This window comes from Hemiscyllium ocellatum, chromosome 32 (genome assembly GCF_020745735.1).
Source record: "Hemiscyllium ocellatum isolate sHemOce1 chromosome 32, sHemOce1.pat.X.cur, whole genome shotgun sequence".
Lineage (NCBI taxonomy): Eukaryota > Metazoa > Chordata > Chondrichthyes > Orectolobiformes > Hemiscylliidae > Hemiscyllium > Hemiscyllium ocellatum.
In genome coordinates this window covers 30,453,683-30,472,393 of record NC_083432.1, presented here as the reverse complement: position 1 = coordinate 30,472,393, position 18,711 = coordinate 30,453,683, and the positions used below count along the sequence as shown (strand labels likewise).

The window sequence follows — 18,711 nt, the reverse complement described above, 5'->3', positions numbered from 1 at the left end:
ATTTAATAAATGTAATGGGGGGGGGGGGGGGAGGGGAGAGAAATGGTGGAGATGCACAGTGGCTCAGTGGTTAGCAGTGCTGGCTCACAGCACCAGCGACCCAGGTTTGATTCCCACCTCGGGCAACTGCCTGTGTGGAGTTTGCACATTCTCCCAGTGTCTGCACAGGTTTCCTCCCACAATCCGAAGATGCGCAGGTTAGGGGAACTGGTCCTGTTAAAATTGCCCATAGTATTAGGGGATGTGTAGGTTAGTTGTATTAGCCTGGGGTAAATATAGAGCAGTTGGGCAATGGGTCTGGGTGGGTTACTCTTCGGAGGGCCGGTGTGGACTTGTTGGGCCAAAGGGCCTGTTTCCACACTGTAGGGATTCTATATCATTCTATATTAAAGCACAATAATTATATTTAGATACATTTTTGCCCGAAAGTATGGGACCTCCATCTTTCACACATGACTGCAATTAAAACAAATTAAGTAAAGGGAAGAATTACTAACCATGTCTAGATTTAAGAAAATTTCTAATCTCCACAACATTGGTTGCCCAATACAGGGGAACCTCGATTATCCGAACGAGATGGGCGGGCACTACTTCATTCGGATAATCGATTATTCCGTTAATTGATGAAATGCCTCTCCTCTGGGGATTGGAGTTTTTAAAGTCTGCTCCTCGCCCGCCACACCCACTCCACCCAACACCGCCCACCTGCCCCACACACCCCATCCAACATGAACGAAGCAGCATTAGAACATTATTTCAATTAGTCACCACACACTGCAGCACAGAGGAACTACACAGAGCAGAGGAAAATTACCTATACAGCATATTCAAGAAGAACAGGTACCCAATGAACAAAGTCTGCTGATTTCTCAGCAACAAGCCCAAACAAGCAGACAAAATGTGCCCAGAAACCCTACTCATTCTCCCTTTCATCAAAAGCATCTCAGAAATGACTGCCAGACTACTCAGATCTCTTGGCATCATGGTAGCCCACAAACCCACCAACACACTAAAATAGCAGCTCATGAACTTGAAAGACCCTATACAGACAACATGCAAAACAAATGTTACTTACAAAATACCTTGCAAGAGCTGTAACAAACACGACATTGGACAAAACAATCAGAAAATTTGCCACCAGGGTACATGAGCATCAACTAGCCACAAAAAAGACATGACCCACTCTCACTAGTATCCATACATACAGATGAGGAAGGACACTACTTTGACTGATGCAACACATCCATACTAGGACTAGCCAAACAGAGACAAGCACGAAAATTCCGAGAAGCATGGAATTCCAACCGGAACTCCAACAAACACATCGAGTTTGATCCCATCTACCACCCTCGGAGAAAAAGAACTGGAAATGAGATCACCAATACAGTAAAAGACATCACCAATCCAAGGAAACCTAAACCCATAAACAGAAAGTGGGACAAAATATCAGCGCTTCACCAGAGGCTCACTGATGATGTCACCCATTATGGTGACGAAATGTCTGAAAATGAACTTTCCAACTCAACGAGCAAATGAACATCCAGAACCTCTACCTGTGCTACAAATCAGCTTTCACATTTGAGGCAGAAAAGTGTTGACAGATTATTATTGGTATTTTTCACTGCAAATCTGAAAAATTAATCCCTACAGTGCAGAAACAGGTCATTTAGCCATTGACTCTGCACCAAGCCTCTGAACAGCATCCCACCAGAACACTTTCCCCCTCTTCCCCCCCGCCCCCCTCCCCCCAAACATCAGCCCATCCCCGTAAGCCTGCATGGGGTTTTTACCATGGCTAACCCACCAAATCTGTACACCCCTGGACAGCACAGAGCAATTTTTAGCATGGCCAATCTACCTAATGTGTACAATCTACCTAACGAACAGCATCCAGAAGAAACACACACAAACACAGGAAAAACACGCAAATGCCACAACGTGTTGCCCACAGGAATGTAACCAGGCTCCCTGGCTGTAAGGGGCAGCAGCGCTAACAACTATGCCACCATGCCGCCCTGTTTCATTGACATCTTTTGCAATCAAGACAACAGAGAGGAAGGGAGAGACACACAGAGATAGAGACAGAGAGAGAGAAAAAGAGAGAACAATTAAAATTTAGAACAAGAAAAATTAAACATTTTCCTTTGCAGCTGTTACTCAAATACTATAGAGAAGAAAAACTGTCATATTTTCAATTTTGTCTTTGTTAAACATATTAATTATGTGCTGACAACATTATATGCATCAAAATAAACTATTTTGAATGTTGGAAAGTGGAGATGAGTCCACACGTGTAATATTATTTGCAAACATTGTGGCAATTCAAGACAATGGGGGAACAAGAGAGAGATGTCAGAGAAGGGGAAACTAGGTGTCATCCGCATACATATTAAAATCAACTCCATATCTGTGGATTCTGTTACTAAAATGAGAAACAGGAGTGTGGCAAAGATATATCCTTGTGGGATTCTGAAGTAGATTAGATTCCTTACAGTGTGGAAACAGGCCTTTCAGCCCAACAAGTCCACACCGACCCTCCGAACAGCAACCCACCCAGACCTGTGCCCCTGCACCGAACATGACAGGCAATTTAGCATGGCCAATTCACATAACCTGCACATCTTTGGATTGTGGGGGGAAACCAGAGCACCCGGAGGAAATCCACGCAGACCTGGGGAGAATGTGCAAACTCCACACAGATAGTTGCCCGAGGCGGGAATTGAACCTGGGTCCCTGGCGCTGTGAGGCAGCAGTGCTAACCACTGAGCCACCATGTCGCCCATAAGTAACGGGGCGGGGGGGGGGGGGAGGGTTAGAAGAAAAGACGTTACTGGATCTGCCGATATTACAAATCAGGCAGATAAGAGAGCGGAATCAAGCAATGGCAATCCCACTAAGCTACGTAATGGAGTAAAGTGGACTACGGTAGGCATATATTTATATTGCACAATCTTACATTAAATAGACTAATACGTCTCCCATTCTATTTGTAACTGACACACAGCAATTTCTCACAGCAATATTCACTGTTGTTTCAAAATTGTGATCAATGATGCAAACGCTTTTTAAAAATGCAAGCCTCATTAAAACTAAAATAAGAAAAATCAGAAAAAGGATGATGGTGTTACAAGCTTTTTTTTCCAATGGCAATACAAAACCAGAAGCATTTCCTCACGAGGACGAACTGTGTCAAAAGGCATCTAACGTCCCTTCAGGTGGTGGCTCAGAAAGTAGGACGAAGGCAATATTTTAGAGAATTGCAACTGTGTAATAATAAGTGCAGATCAGAAAAACTGTTTTTAAATTAAATGACTATATCAGGAAGTGACTGGTATGCATTTAAAAGAGAAAGTGGAAAATTACAAAAATATGCAGATAGATCTAAAGGTGGCTCTTTTGCTTGAAAACATACATGAGGCATTTTAAAAATGTTTTACTGTTGTGTGAAAGAGAGGAGCATAAATGAACACAAGATTTGGGACTCCATTCTTTTCAAGCTGACGAGGCAAATAAGCCCAGTTTAATGAAGGAGGCAATCCAGAAGACGCTGGGTTTTCAAAGATCTACTAGGTAAAAACAATGGCCATGTCACACTGCACACATCATTCTACATTTCACTGAGAAAGTCTCTTTAAAACTCAAATAAAGGAACAAACTGATTGAGTAGAATAAGTCCTTTTCTCCCATTTGCAGAGCATCAAATTCTTATATTTGAACTGGAGAACATGTACTTGGACACAACACGTTAGACCCTCTTCCCTTTTCATACTTAGGAATCAAATTTGACTTTGATTCATAAACTCTCAAGTCAATGTAAATAAAATACCTCTGTCCAACCAGAGGTTAATTCAAACACCAAATTTTTATTCATCAGTTAACCTCTAACTGAACTTATTTCAACAAGCAGATACAGTACTTTTAGACAACACATGCTGACAAACAGAAGCATTAAAGACCAAGCATGCTCTTGTAGTACAGTGCTAATGTCCCTACCTGAGCCAGAAGGCCCGGGTTCAAGTCCCACCTGCTCCAGAAGTTTCATAACTTGCCTGAACAGGTTGATAAAAATATCTACAAATTGAGGAATTACTTCATTTCAACAACATGAATTAAAATTCTCAAAGAACACACCACACCTACAAAAGAAAATCACTCCTGTTCAAAATTTAGAGGTAAATTTATGGTTGTGCACACTACCTTTATAAAATAATTTTTTAAAAAGGCCATTCCTGGTAAAATACAGGACCTGTTAGAGGATTCTGCCCTTGCTATTGTAAGCATCTCAAACCATCATGACTTGTGACAATTCTAATTAAGAGGAATTATTACATGCTGTCTCAAATTAATTACATTTGAGGGTGTCATCAACTTAATTGGAGACTTTCCCTTGTTGACAAAAGCATAACATATGAGTAAATACCACCGAGAAACAGACATCAGATATTGCCAACACATCTAAACTATACTGGTTCAACTTAAGAGAAGTGACAAGCATTGTTTTAGACATAAAAACACTATTTAGATTTTTCAAATTTGGTCTAAGCTTTTGTGGATATGCTATCCCTTTTCCATACCTTTTGGGGAGTAAAGTCACTTCATGTCTCATCACCCTCTTAGCTATTGATATTCATATACAAAATTGAAGTGCATAGGATTGGTTGCGAGACGTACAGAAATTGATTAAAAACTCGTTAAGAACAGGAAATGGAGACTAGGAATAAATGGGTCTTTTGTCGACTGGCAGACAGTGACTAGCAGGGATTAATGCTTGGACTCCAGCTAGTCCCAGTATATAGGTGAGGAAACTGGGTCATACAACCATGTTTGCAGAAGATTCAAAGCTGGATAGGAAGATGTGCTGTGAGGAGGATGCAAAGAAATTTCAGTGTGATTTGGACTAGTTAAGTAGTAGGCAAAAACATGGCAGATACAGTATACAGTGTATAAGATTGTCCACTTTCGTAGCAACAACAGGCAAGTAAATTTTCTGAATGGTGATAGATTCGCAAAGGAGGAGGTACAATAGGGCCTGGGTGCCCTCATACACCAGCTGCTGAAAGCAAGCATGTGGATACAACAAGGTGATGAAGGTGGCAAATGGGATGTTGACCTTCACAGCCAGTAGATTAGAGTATAGGAGCAGAGACACTTGCTGCAACTGTACAGGATATGGGTAAGACTGCACAAAGAATATTGCGTGCAGTTTTGGTCTCTTACCTGAGAATGAATGTTCTGGCAACTGAGTGTGTGCAAAGAATGTTTACCTGACTGATTCCAGGGATGGTGGGACTGGCGTACAGGGACAGACTGACATTGGTTAGGACTATATTCACTAGAGCTTAAAAGAATAAGGGAATACAGAAACCTATAAAACCCAAAAAGATTAGGTAGAAGCAGGAAGGATATTCTCAATGACAGGAGTGTGCAGGACCAGGGGTCATGTTCAAAGTAAAGGAGTAGGCGTTTTAAGATGGAGATGAGGAGGAATTTCCTCGCCCACAGAATAGTGAACTTGTGGAATCATCATCTAAAGGAATTTGTCAAGCAAGATGTAGACACTGTTCTTAGGATTAAATGGATCAAAATATATGGGGAGAAAGCAGTAGCAGAGTTTGATAATCAGCCATGACCATACTGAGTGGTGAAGCAGGCTCAAAAGGCCTACTCCTGCTCCTATATTCTATGTTTCTTCCCTTTATAAGACTCCTTTGATCCATCTATTAGGAAAAAGGTTCAAAGTATATTCCAACTCCCAGCACAATTAAAATGGAAACAAATATTGGAATACTGGAACTGAAATCAAAACTTTACTTAGATAGAAATATTTAACTGCCATTAATACCCAAATTCTAAAAAGTAGATAAAACATTTCACTGTCTTTACAGCTGCACGTTAAGAGACAGAAAAATGAAGTGTGCATTGCTCTTCTCTGACAATTGGCTGAATTTTTCTAATTATTCACTGCAGCTCCCACCCCCTGCCAAAAAAAAGAAAAGATAGCTTGCGAACAAAATTGCAAGTAACATCAAGACAAATAGCAACAGCTTCTTTAAATATGTTTTTTAAAAAAAAGCCAAAATGAACATAGGCCACTTACTGAATTAGCCCATGGAATTAATAACGAGGGAAACAGGAAAAGGTAGAAGAGTTGAATAAATATTTTGCATTAGTTTCCACAGTATACGACAGTAATAGCATCCCAAAATTTGTACATGTTCAAGGGAGAAAAGAACAAAAAACAAATACAGTAATATCACTTGACAAAAAAAGTGCCATAGAAACTAATGGGACTACAAATCTGTTGAGATGTATTCTAGGATATTAAAGGAAGTAAACAGAAACCATGACGTACTGGTAATAATCTTCCAGGTATTCTCAGATTCTGGTAGAGTCCCAGAGGATTAGAAAACTGCTGGTGAAGGGGAAATCACCTCTCGCAAAATTTACCAGAATTCTTTGAGGAGCTAACAAGCAGCAAAGTAGTGGATGCAAGACATTTGAACTTCCACAAAGTGTTTGAAAAGATACCACACATTAGGCTACTTAGAATCACAGAATGTGGAAAGAGTCTATTCAGCCCAAAGGGGGCCACACTGATCCTCTGAAAAGCATCTCACGTATGCCCAGCTTCCCACCCATTCCCTTATTTACCATAGCTACCCACGTAACCTACGCATCCCTGTGCTCTACAGATAATTTAATATGGCCAATCCACCTAAAATGCACATTTCTAGACTGGGGGAGGAAACTGGAAAAACCCATGCAGACACTGGGAGAACATGCAACTTCCACACAGCCAATCGTGCAAGGCTGGAATTGAACCTTGGTCCCTCGCCATGTGAGGCAGCAGTCAAAACTACTGAGCCACCACGCTGTCCACTTAATAAGGTAATACTCATGGTGCGCAAAGTAGTGTACTAACGCGGAGAGAGGATTGGCTAACTAATAGAAGACATGGAATTAAAATGAGGGAAGGTGCCTGTTACTACTGGTGTGCCATAGGGCTAAGTGCTGGGGCCTCAATTATTTACAAAATATGTTAACTTGGATGAGTAAAGTGAACTTATTGTCACCAAGTTCACGGATGAGACAAAAAATGGTAGGAAGACAAATGGTGAGGATGACAAAGTCTGAATAGGTTTATGGGCAAGTTAAGTTAGTGGGCAAAAACTTGGCAGGTGGAATATCATGTGGGAAAATGAGAGATTATGCATTTTTGGCAGGAAGGAGAGCTAATGTCATTTAAATGGAGAAAGACTGCAGAAAGATACAGAACAAAGGGAATTGGAAGTCCATGTCCATCAATCACAAAAAGCTAGCATCCAAGTTAAGCGTATAAAAGGGAAGGCAGGTGGAATGTTGACCTTTATTTCAAAGGGAGTGGAATATTTAAGTAAGGAGTTTGCTAAAGCTGTACAAGGTACTAGTCAGACTCAACTACAGCTAGAACACTGAACAGTTTTGGGCCCCTTATCTCAGGAAAGATGCAGTGACCTTGCAGCCAGTTCACAGAAGGTTGATAGCAGATATGGAGGGACTATCTAATGAGAAAAGGTTGAGTAGATTGGGCCTGTACTCATTGGAATAGAGAAGAATGAAATTCTTTGAAGACTTGACAGGGTAGATGTGGAAAGGTTCTTTCTAAGTCTCGAACCACAGGACATAATTTCAGAATAAGGGATCGCATACTTAAGAAAGATATGAGAAATATTTTTTTCACTGGAGGCTGAAACTCTTTGGAATTCTCTAACACAAAGGGCGGTTAAGATTGGGTAATTAAGAATATTTCAATGCTGAGATAGACATTTTTTACCAATAAGGGAATCAAAGGCTATGTGGAAAAGCTAGCAATTGGAGATGAGGATTATCAGCCCAGCCATGATTTCTTTGAATGGCAGAGCACACTCGATGAATGGCCCACTTCTGCTCCTATGTTTTACTGTCTCCCATATTGTTTCTCTTTTTTTTGTATTGCTCTATGGCACTGCCACAGTTGGAAATCTGTGTCTTTCTGTCTTTAAGCCTCATTGAACGGACAGAACCATGGCATTTAATCGGCTGAGAGCCGAGGTGGGGGGAGTCCAAAACTGGAGGACATAGGTTTAAGGTGAGAGGAGAAAGATTTTGAAAGGGATCTTAGGGGCAACGTTTTCACACAGAGGGTGGTGCATGCATGGAATGAGTTGCCAGAACATGCAGTGGAGGTTGGTACAATTACAACACTTTAAAAGACAACTGGGTAGCTACATGAAAATGAAGGTTTTAGAGGGATATAGGCCAAATAGTAGCAAATGGGTCAAGATACATTTAAGATATCTGGTCAGAATAGATGAATTGGGTTTATTGCCATGCTGTACAGTCCTATGACTTTGTGATGTGTGCCTGCATCTTTTAGCGAAGGTCCAAAGCTTACAAATTGATTAGAACATAGTTGAGGAAGCGTTTTTTAAAAGATTGATTACTAAATATAATGTTTAAGCAAACTTATCAAGAAAGAAAGTAGGAGTTTATAAATATGAGGACACATAAAAATTGAAAAACAAAGTTGTTTATTCTTTTGTGTACACGATCATCAGGATTCAATCTGTTTCTATAAGCTAAAATTTATCACGTGGCTAGCATAGATCAATCAGCAAGTCTGTAGGAACTTAATAAGCATTCTCAAAATTAAGAGTACACAGTCACAAACTAGGATATTTTACTTTACTGAAAAGACTGATAAGATTTCATATATGTTTTTATACCAAGACCACATATACAGCTTTAATAAAAACATTAACTTTGAGCATAAAGACAAAAAGGAAAATTAGCATGCAATGTAATTAATTTGATTACAAAATGACATATCAAAATTTATGCGACAATATCATACTTTCTCATGACAAAGAGATTAAGTTCTCCTCTTCAATTTAGTGGTTAGAAATCTCTGCGGTTAATCTTCTTTCATTATTGGAACTATTTATTTCATGGAAAAATAAATGAAACAAGCAAAATAGATACTGAAAACATTACCTGTGTTATCTGGAGAGCTCATGATTCACCTGGTCTCACTGCAAATCCCTGCCACACAATATCTGTTTGTTTACAACAAAAATGAGAAGATCCTGCTGAGACTGAAGATAATACGAATACTCTTGGTTTTCTACATTAGGCTGGCATCTCTTCCCACATCAGGCACAATTAATTCTTCAAACTCTGGTGCTGTATATTCAAAGAGAAACAAAAACATTAATATATTATGCACTGTAGTGCATAGATATAGAAAATAATTTAATGTAGCAAAAGTAAAAAACTTGAATTGATAAAATGTGCAAGACATTTGAGATAACTTGAATATGCAACTTGCCTCTTTTCTGCACATAATGTATGATTTTAAATGGAGTGATCTATACATTTAAACATTTTCTCTCCATATGCAAGTTGCTCCTTTTTTGCTCTAATTTAGGTTCCTATAGCAAATAAATGAAATACCTATGCAAACTTATCATACTGTGACAGCGACAGCGCAATTTGACTGCCTTGCAAATGTTAAGTCTTCAACTTTGACTGCAGAGCAATCCTAATGACCCAAACAAATCTACAACTGTTTCACAAATTGCTCAATTTTGCTATTCAGCTATCAACAATATGATTTAATTAAGTATTAGAAAATTATCTCCTTTGTGTTGCAGTTATCTCATACATTCCAAACCATTTAGAAGTATATAATTCATCTGACTTTACCCATACAGTTTGAGAGCAATATAATTTTATAAAAAACCTTCTATATGGTACAAAGATGGTTTAGGTGCTTCCTTCATTATACTCTTGATTTAAAATACATTATCTGACCTGTGACTTATCCTCTGACCAACTGGGAGCAAAATTATAGGCGATCTGTTAATACAAAAAGTCACTGCAAAACGTCTGAATCATAGAATCCCTACAATGGGGAAGCAGGTCATTCAGCCCATAACGTCCATATGGACTCTCCAAACAGCATCGCACCCAGACACAGCCTTTTATAGGCAAATTAGTATACCCAGTTCACCTAGCCTACACACCTTTGGACTATAGGAGGAAACCAATGCAGACACAGGAAAATGTGCAAACTTCACACAGATAGACAACCAAGTGTGGAAATAAACTCACATCCCTGACACTGTGAGGCAGCAGTGCTAATCACTGAGCTACCGTGAGAATGTAAACAGGTATGAGCAGGTAGGGAAAGAGTTAAGTTCAGGGCTTTGTGATAAAGGCTCAGTTAGCATGACTTTGACCAGACAAGAACTTGCAGTAAACAATGAGGTGCTAGAGGCAAGGGTAGTGGTTTAACCAGGTGAAGAACATCTGTTATGTAGTGCCAATTAACGAGGGGATGAACATCTACTGTGTCATGCTAGATGGCTTAATCTTTACCGTTGATGCATGCTGACTGTAAAGGTCAATACAGATGATGCCTGATTTGGATGCTGCTCCCTGTAAGTGACATTACAATTCCTTAAGAATCTGCTGTTTGAGAGAAGACCAAGAACTCATGTCTTTGTATACATGGGTGACTGCGTGCTCTCTAGGGCATGGAATAAAGGTGACAAAGGTTGAGCCATACTGTATGCTTCATCTAATGCAGAAACGGGATGACAACTGTGCTGCCCAAATATTAAGAGAAGTCAGATGAGAAAGGTCCAGTTTTCATACTTCATTGTCAATCAGAACTTCTGATTCTTATCCAGCTGGTAAGCATCTTTGCATACAAATTAACATAAGGCAAGGTTACAACTGGACACTTTTTGCCTGCCAACATTTGCTATCCATTTTCACAGATAAACAAAAGACTAGTCACGCAGTGGAAACGTGAACTGCACTACTCAACAGTCAAAGTAATCTGTGTTGGATTTTTAAAAAAAATGCTACATGCGAATTTTATACATTGAATAAAGCTAAATTACTTGAAATAACCATAAGAACAGGAACAACTTGCACTTTCATCACACTTCTGGTGTAACAAGTTTTTGTAAGTCATTACACATATTAGCTAACAGACATAATGCAAGAACAGGAAAAACTAAGACAAGTCAAAGGGATGGTCAAAAAAGTACACTGTTCAGGAGATACCAGTGACCAGAAAATGCAACTTCTCACCCCCAGCTTTATATATTAATGTAAAATCAGCTGTCTTCAATTCATCGACCTGAAGCTGGATTACAAAATGGCACAAGCTCTGTCAAATGCAGCAATCTAAATTAAGTGGGAAGAAATAAGAAAGACAAAAGCAATTAAAATAAAAACAAAGGACTGATGTTGGAAATCAGAGACAAAAACAAAAACAAAACTTGCTGGAAAAACTCAGTACCTCTGGCAGCATCTGCGGAGAGAAAGCACAGGACAAAGTTAAGTCCAGCGACTCTTCTTGAGAAGTGATTGTAACTAGGAAAAGGTTAACACACATATGCTAAAGATGGGGTGGAGATGGAGCCCAGAGCGCAAAAAACGGTTGGACAAAGAACTGAGTAAAGGTCAGCCTGGAAGAATCAATAGCTGCTAATGGAGACCATTAGTGTCTAACGCTGGTCATTTGTGCTAGCAGCCCATATCATGACAAGGTCTGGTGTATTGAGGTTATGGTAAGAACGTGGCAAAAGCTGCTCAAGCCCTAAAATTGTTGAACTCGATATTGAGTCCAAAAGTTTGCAGGGGTTCCAAACAGAAAATGAGATGCTGTTCTTCTAGCTTGTGCTGAGCTTCGTTGGAGCATGGCAGCAGGTCTGAGACTGCAATGCCAGCCAGGGTACATAGTGGCATGATGTGGCAGGTAATCGGAAGCTCACAGTCATTTTTGCGGACAGAATGTAGATGCTCTGCAAAGACAAAAGTAGTATTGCCTAATCACAGTGTGGCATAAATGGCATGGGTACAAAGGGTTAAATGATTTCTTTGCTGCATTGTTCTGATCTTAAAATTTTAAGTTGTGTGCCAAATAGAGATAACAGACAAAATTTTTACAAAATCATGGGAAAGTATTTGGCTAGTCCCACCTGCCCCAGAGAATGATCATAACATGTTTGAACATGTGGATTAAAAATATATACACACACAAGTTAAAGATATCCAGAGTACAGAGCAAGCTTCAACTTCATCTCGTGGAAAGACTGTCAATGCAGTTTTGGAATGCTAATGGAGCAAAGAAAAAGCCTAAATGAATCAGATGAATGGCAGAAATTAGATTTCACAACACATCAACAAACTTGCCCAGTAGGACGCTGATTTATGGCAACCAATATCTCGATAGCATATGTGATGGAACAAATGTCCTCTACTCCCATTACTGCATAGGTTACAACATAAAAATATATCCAAGTCTAATATAACCGATAGTATTCTTCCCTACCTTACACTTGGAATTAAAATATCCAAACAATTCTCTTTAACGAACACCAATTAAATCAATTTTTGTAACACCAATGCTCAATGAAGTTGCAGAATCGGTTAACACAAATGTGTAAAATGAAAATGCAGGTGTTTAAAGCATAGAAATATACAAAGAAAAATATAAGACAGGAGCACTAGAAGGTTATTTGATCCCACAAGCCTACTCCACCATTCAAAATGATCATTGAGCTCAATATCCTCATCTTGCTTTCCCAAAAAACCGTGATCGCTTTCTACCACCTCCTTGAGAATATGTTTTGGCGTCAATCACTTTCTCCACAGGCTCATCACTCTGGGTGAAGAAATTTATTTTAATGAGAGTCCTGAAAGATTTATCCCTTATCCTTAAACTGTGTATACTGGCTTTGGACTCTTATAATTGGAAACGTTTTACTGCAGCTAACTTGTCTAGTCTTTACTATTTTGTAGGCTTCTGCGAGATCCGCCTCCTCATTCTTCTAAATGCCAGCGATTATAATCCTAATCCACTTAATCTCTCCTACTACATCAGTCCTGCCATCCTAGGAATCAACCTGATAAACTTTCACTGCACTCCTTCTACAGTAAGAGCATCCTCCCTCAGATAAGACATCCAAAATTGCACACAATATTCCAGGTGTCACATTACTTCTAAGAAATGCTTTGTTAAAAAGAAAACTTTCAGTGTCCAAAAGCTTTCGGTGACTTCCTACCACCCCACCACCTCCCCCCAATTCTGCGCAGGTACTCAGTGGTTGGCACTGCTGCCTCACAAGGCCATTGACACTGAACATAGAACATAACAGCACAGTACAGGCCCTTCAGCCCTCGATGTTGCACCGATCTGCCATACCAATCTGAAGCCCATCTAACCTACACTATTCCACGTACGTCCATATGCTGGTTCAATGACAACATAAATGTACTTAAAGTTAGCGAATCTACTTCCATTGCAGGCAAAGCATTCCATACCCTTACTACTCTCCGAGTAAAGAAACTACCTCTGACATTGGTTCTATATCTATCAGCCCTCAATTTAAAGCTATGCCCCCTCGTGCTCGCCATCACCATACTTGAAAAAAGGCTCTCCCTGTTCACCCTATCTAACCCTCTGAGTATCTTCTATGTCTCTATTAAGTCACCTCTCAACCTTCTTCGCTCCAACAAAAACAGCCTCAGGTCCCTCAGCCTTTCCTTGTAAGCCCTTCCCTCCATACCAGGCAACATCCTAGTAAATCTCCTCTGCAACCTTTCCAAAGCTTCCACATCCTTCCTATATTGTGGTGACCAGAACTGTACACAATACTCCAAGTGCGGCTGTACCAGAGTTTTGTACAGCTGCAGCATAACCTCATGGTTCCAGAACTCGATCCCTCTATTAATAAAAGCTAAAACACTGTTCTTAACAACCTTGTCAACCTGGGTGGCAATTTTCAAGGGTCTGTGTACCTGGGCACCGAGATCTCTCTGCTCATCTACACTACCAAGAAACTTACCGTTAGCCCAGTACTTTGCATTTTGGTTACTCTGACCAAAGTGAATCACCTTACACTTGTCCGCATTAAACTCCATTTGCCACCTCTCAGCCCAGCTCTGCAGCTTATCTATGTCTCTTTGTAACCTACAACATCCTTCGTCAACTACCCACAACTCCACCGACCTTAGTTCCATTCCAGTCCTTGAACAACTGTTTGTAGTGTTTTGATATTCTCTCCATATCTGCTTTGTTTCCCTCTGGGTGCTCCAGTTTCCTCCCACAGTCCAAAGATGTGGGGGTTAGGTGAACTAGCCATGGGAAGTGTAAGGGTTACAGAGATACAGTAGGGGTGTAGGTCTGGGTGGGATGCTCTTTGGAGGGCCGGCGTGAACTTGATGGGCCAAATGGCCTGCTTTCACACTGTACGGATTCCATGATTCTATGAAATCCATTTCTTTCTATTTCATCTACATTTCTTTTGGTTATAAACTTTTGTTTTATTGGTAAAGCAAAATCTGCAGTGTTGCATGTTCACGTTTCAGTTAGAAGAAAGTGAGGACTTCCTGAAGAAGGGCTTGTGCCCGAAATGTCAATTCTCCTGTTTCTTTGATGCTGCCTGGCCTGCTGCGCTTTTCCAGCAACACATTTTTAAGCACGTTTCAGTTAGACCCACTTTGTTAAAACCAAAACAAATCATAGTGTTTCTATAGTGCAGGAAGAGGACATTTGGCCTCTTGGTAAATGTAACGTGTCACAATTGTTTCTCTTAACTTTAGATAACTTTTCATAATAGCTTATAATAAACAAGCCTTTAACCTATTTGAAACAAAAAGGTTGACTGCAGGCCTCTTTTAACTTGAATTGTTGCAAATTTTAAAAACGTGGATAAATTCACTTAATCAGTGCACTGACCACATTTTGGACATACCATGAGACATAGTTTCAGGAAAATCTATGGATGCAATTAACCCCAGAACCTCTGTAGCCCTCGTGGCGAAACAGAGAAACACATAAAAGGGAAATATGTTGTATTTAATCCAGGAAAAAGACTACAGTTTCAAGATCTGCACACAGGTAGATGGGAAGCTTCATAAATCAGATTCCCTCAAAACAGAAGCAAAACAAAGTCATTCTAGTGTCATGCATGCATTTCATTGTTATCTTGTTGGGTAGAATTCCAAAAGGAGCAGTCACAAATTGCCAGTTCCATCCATGAAAAAAAGAATTCAATTAATTATTTTCAAAGATGATAGTGTTATTGGTAAACTCGTGACCTTCACTGGTCTCCGTTAAATGGTGAAAATGCTGATTGAAAGATACAAATGACATCTGTCCCAATAATGATTCATATCGTATCAAGTGTTAAGGGTTGTAAATTGAGCCACTTTAGCATAGGAGAAAGTGAGGACTGCAGATGCTGGAGATCAGAGCTGAAAATGTGTTGCTGGAAAAGCGCAGCAGGTCAGGCAGCATCCAAGGAGCAGGAGAATCGACGTTTCATGCATGAGCCCTGAATGTGTTCCTGAAGAAGGGCTCATGCCCTAAACGTTGATTCTCCTGCTCTTTGGATGCTGCCTGACCTGCTGCGCTTTTCCAGCAACACATTATCGGCCACTTTAGCATTAACAACTTCTTTAGGATCCCGCTGAGAAGGATATGGAAGATTTGATACTTCTGATTGCCAGAATTTCTCTTAACCATGGGAGTTGGGTTGCACAAGCTTAAACAGTTCTGAATGCAAGGCATGCTTCAAAAATTTAGCCCAAGTTTAAGATCTGATAATAAGGTGTGACAAAGAAAGGGGCAACATTGCACAGAAATCAGTTTCCAGCTTACACTGAACTGTCTCTCAATATCCATGGAGAGATACACCCACATAAAAATGATAAGGACACAATTGATCAACAGGTATAACTCACCAGAGGGAGAGAAGGTAAATGCTTTGGAGGACATTAGGATTTTTTTAAACAGCTCTGTAAATCAATGTCACATTTATTTGGTTATTCCTCAAAGGAAAAAGCAATAGCAGCCAGTTTACCAGTAGTAATGCTGGTAGGCATTTAATTCAGGCTGGTAGGCATTCAATTCAGGCTGGTAGGCATTCAATTTCAATTTAGGATGGCATGAAGAAAGAAACCAAATTGCTCCAAGCATTTGTAATAAAACTGAAAAGAAAACACAAATTTCCATCCACAACACTGGAATTTCAACTCAATGTCTCACCCCAAGTTTTAAAAGTGATCAATATTATTTTCTGAAATTTTCTGGAAGAAATACAACAAATGGTATTTCCATCATTCCAATGGTCAACATGAACAATCCTTTAGTCAAGTTGTTGAGTTTTAAAGAAGAAATGCAATGTTGAGGGATGAGAAGAGTTTTTTTTAAAACGAAGTAAATACCAACATTTTCTTGCTTTGACATTTCACTGGGACAATAAGAAAGAATGATGCTCAGTGTTAAATCCAGAGGACTCACCCTCACATGTGCCTGACTTCAGCTAAATACACTCACCAAAAGAGGCAGAGACGCAAACAGTCACATTCTCTTGGAGTTTGGAAGAATTGAACATTTACTAAAGAGATACGTTTTAGCACACTGTGCTTTATCCTGAAATGGACAATAAAAATTTGACCCTTTGATTAAATTCTACATCATACCGTAACAAAACATGAAATAATGATATAATAGAGAAATTGCCATGGAATGTTATTTCATGGGGATCCAAAGTTATGCAACTCAAAAATTCTCATCTCTATTCCGAAAGGGCTAGACCTAACTAACAATGCAACCTCCCACCTCCCCCACTTCATACACATTTCAGTGAAGTCACCCCTCACTCTTCTAAACACCAGTGGAAAGCAACCCAACCTGCCCAACTTATCCTCACAAGACTAAGTTTTCAATCCAAGAGAAAGTCAGTTTCTTAGTAATGGAATATAAATTTTGAACACATACTCAGTCTACCTATGTTTAGTTAACCTTAGTGTTTAAGATGCACATATCAACCTTTTTTTTCATATAAACTGTCCTGCAAGAGTTGTTTCAAGTAGCTTATAAGCCATAAGATTTAGCAGCATTATATTTTGCAAATCAGGTTACCTTTACTTGGATAGTTTGTGGGATATTTCTGATAGTTCATGTTTATTCTAGTCATGGACATGCACAGAATAGCAGAAAAGACAGCATCAAAACATTGCTTATGAATCTGTAGGTGTTATATTATTCATGCATTACTGTACTATATATTTATGAATGCACATAATTAAAATAATGGATTTTCATTCAAAAGCATTATGTGTTCACGGTAAAAAGAATTCTGTACTTTCATTAACTGGAAATTATTTTCTACGTCCCAATGTGTTACCCATGGCAGGTTTTCATTAACACCTCACCACAAGGTTGTGCCCTATAGATTACCTTTCCATAGATTATATGGTTCCACAACATTCAAATCACAGCCCTAATCTTATAATTATAGAATGACCTTCCCTCTCTGCTGTAAACATAGTCATGTTCATGCCAACTCTCTGCTGGGTATGCAGGTTAGATACGTCAAATGATCAAGTTTGCAGCTAAGAAGGAATGCAGTGATTCCCCTTCTTGGTTCACCACATCCTCAGTTAGTCACAATGGGGTTAATTTTGAAACAGATCCCTTCCCTTATGGATACCTTTTACACCCAGAGAGTTTAACAAAGAGTGAGTTTATTAATTACTACATGAGAGAACAAGCAGCACAACACACATTCACAGAGATAAGTACTAAGAGGCAAGTTCAAAAAAGATAAAAGTTAAAAAGAAGAGGATCAAGCCTCTGAAATGTTCACAAAGTGCAGATAGTTAAAACATCCTTTCAACAATGTCAGAATTCCAGCATGAACAGAGAATATCGAACATTACAGTGCAGTACAGGCCTTTTGGCCCTCGATATTGCGCCGACCTGTGCAACCAATCTGAAGCCCAACTACCCTACACGATTCCATTTTCATTCATATGTCTATCTAATGACCATTTAAATGCCCTTAAAGTTGCCGAGTCTACTACTGCTGCAGGCAGTGTGTTCCACACCCCTACTACTCTGAGTAAAGAAACTACCTCTGACATCTGTCCTATATCTATCACCCCTGTACTCAAAGCTATGTGCCCTCGTGCTAGCCATTACCATTCGAGGAAAAAGGTTCTCACTGTTCACCCAATCTAACCCTCTGATTATCTTATATGTCTCAATTAAGTCACCTCTCAACCTTCTTCACTCGAACAAAAACAGCCTCAAATCCCTCAGCCTTTCCTCACAAGACATTCCCTCCATACCAGGCAACATCCAAGTAAATCTCCTCCGAACCTTTTCCAAAGCTTCCACATCCTTCTTAGAACGCGGTGACCAGAAACGCACACAATACTCCAAGTGTGGCCACACCAAAGTTTTGTACAGCTGCAACATGGCCTCCTGGCTCCGAAACTCAATCCCTCTAGCAAAGGAAGCTAACACATTGTATGCCTTCTTAACAACCTCATCAACCTGGGTGGAACCTTTCAGAGATCTATGTACATGGACACAGAGATCTCTCTTCTCATCTACACCACCAAGAATCTTACCATTAGCCCAGTACTCTAATCCTGTTGCTCCTTCCAAAGCGAATCATCTTACACTTTTCCGCATTAAACTCTATTTGCTACCTCTCAATCCAACTCTGCGGCTTATCTGTGTTCCTCTGTGACCTGCAACGCCCTTCAGCACTATCCATGACTCCACCAACCTTAGTGTCATCTGCAAATTTACTAAACCATCCTTCTACACCCTCAACTAGGTCATTTGTAAAAATGGCAAACAGCAATGGCCCCAAA

The 18,711-nt window shown here is 39.8% G+C and overlaps 1 protein-coding gene across 4 annotated transcripts in view; it reads right to left on the bottom strand.

Moving 5' to 3' along the window:
- hdac5 (histone deacetylase 5) overlaps window positions 1-18,711 on the bottom strand; it is a 376,118-nt gene that overhangs the window by 274,266 nt on the left and 83,141 nt on the right. For 3 of the 4 annotated variants that reach the window (XM_060848955.1, XM_060848954.1, XM_060848957.1), the window contains exon 2: window positions 9,013-9,201. Coding sequence is in view for 1 of the 4 variants with exons in the window: in XM_060848957.1 (XP_060704940.1) it covers window positions 9,013-9,034 (22 nt within the window). In the remaining 3 variants the exon portion in view is untranslated. Of the gene's footprint in view, window positions 1-9,012; window positions 9,202-11,121; window positions 11,218-18,711 lie in introns of all 4 variants that reach the window. The other variant, XM_060848956.1, reaches the window with a different exon arrangement.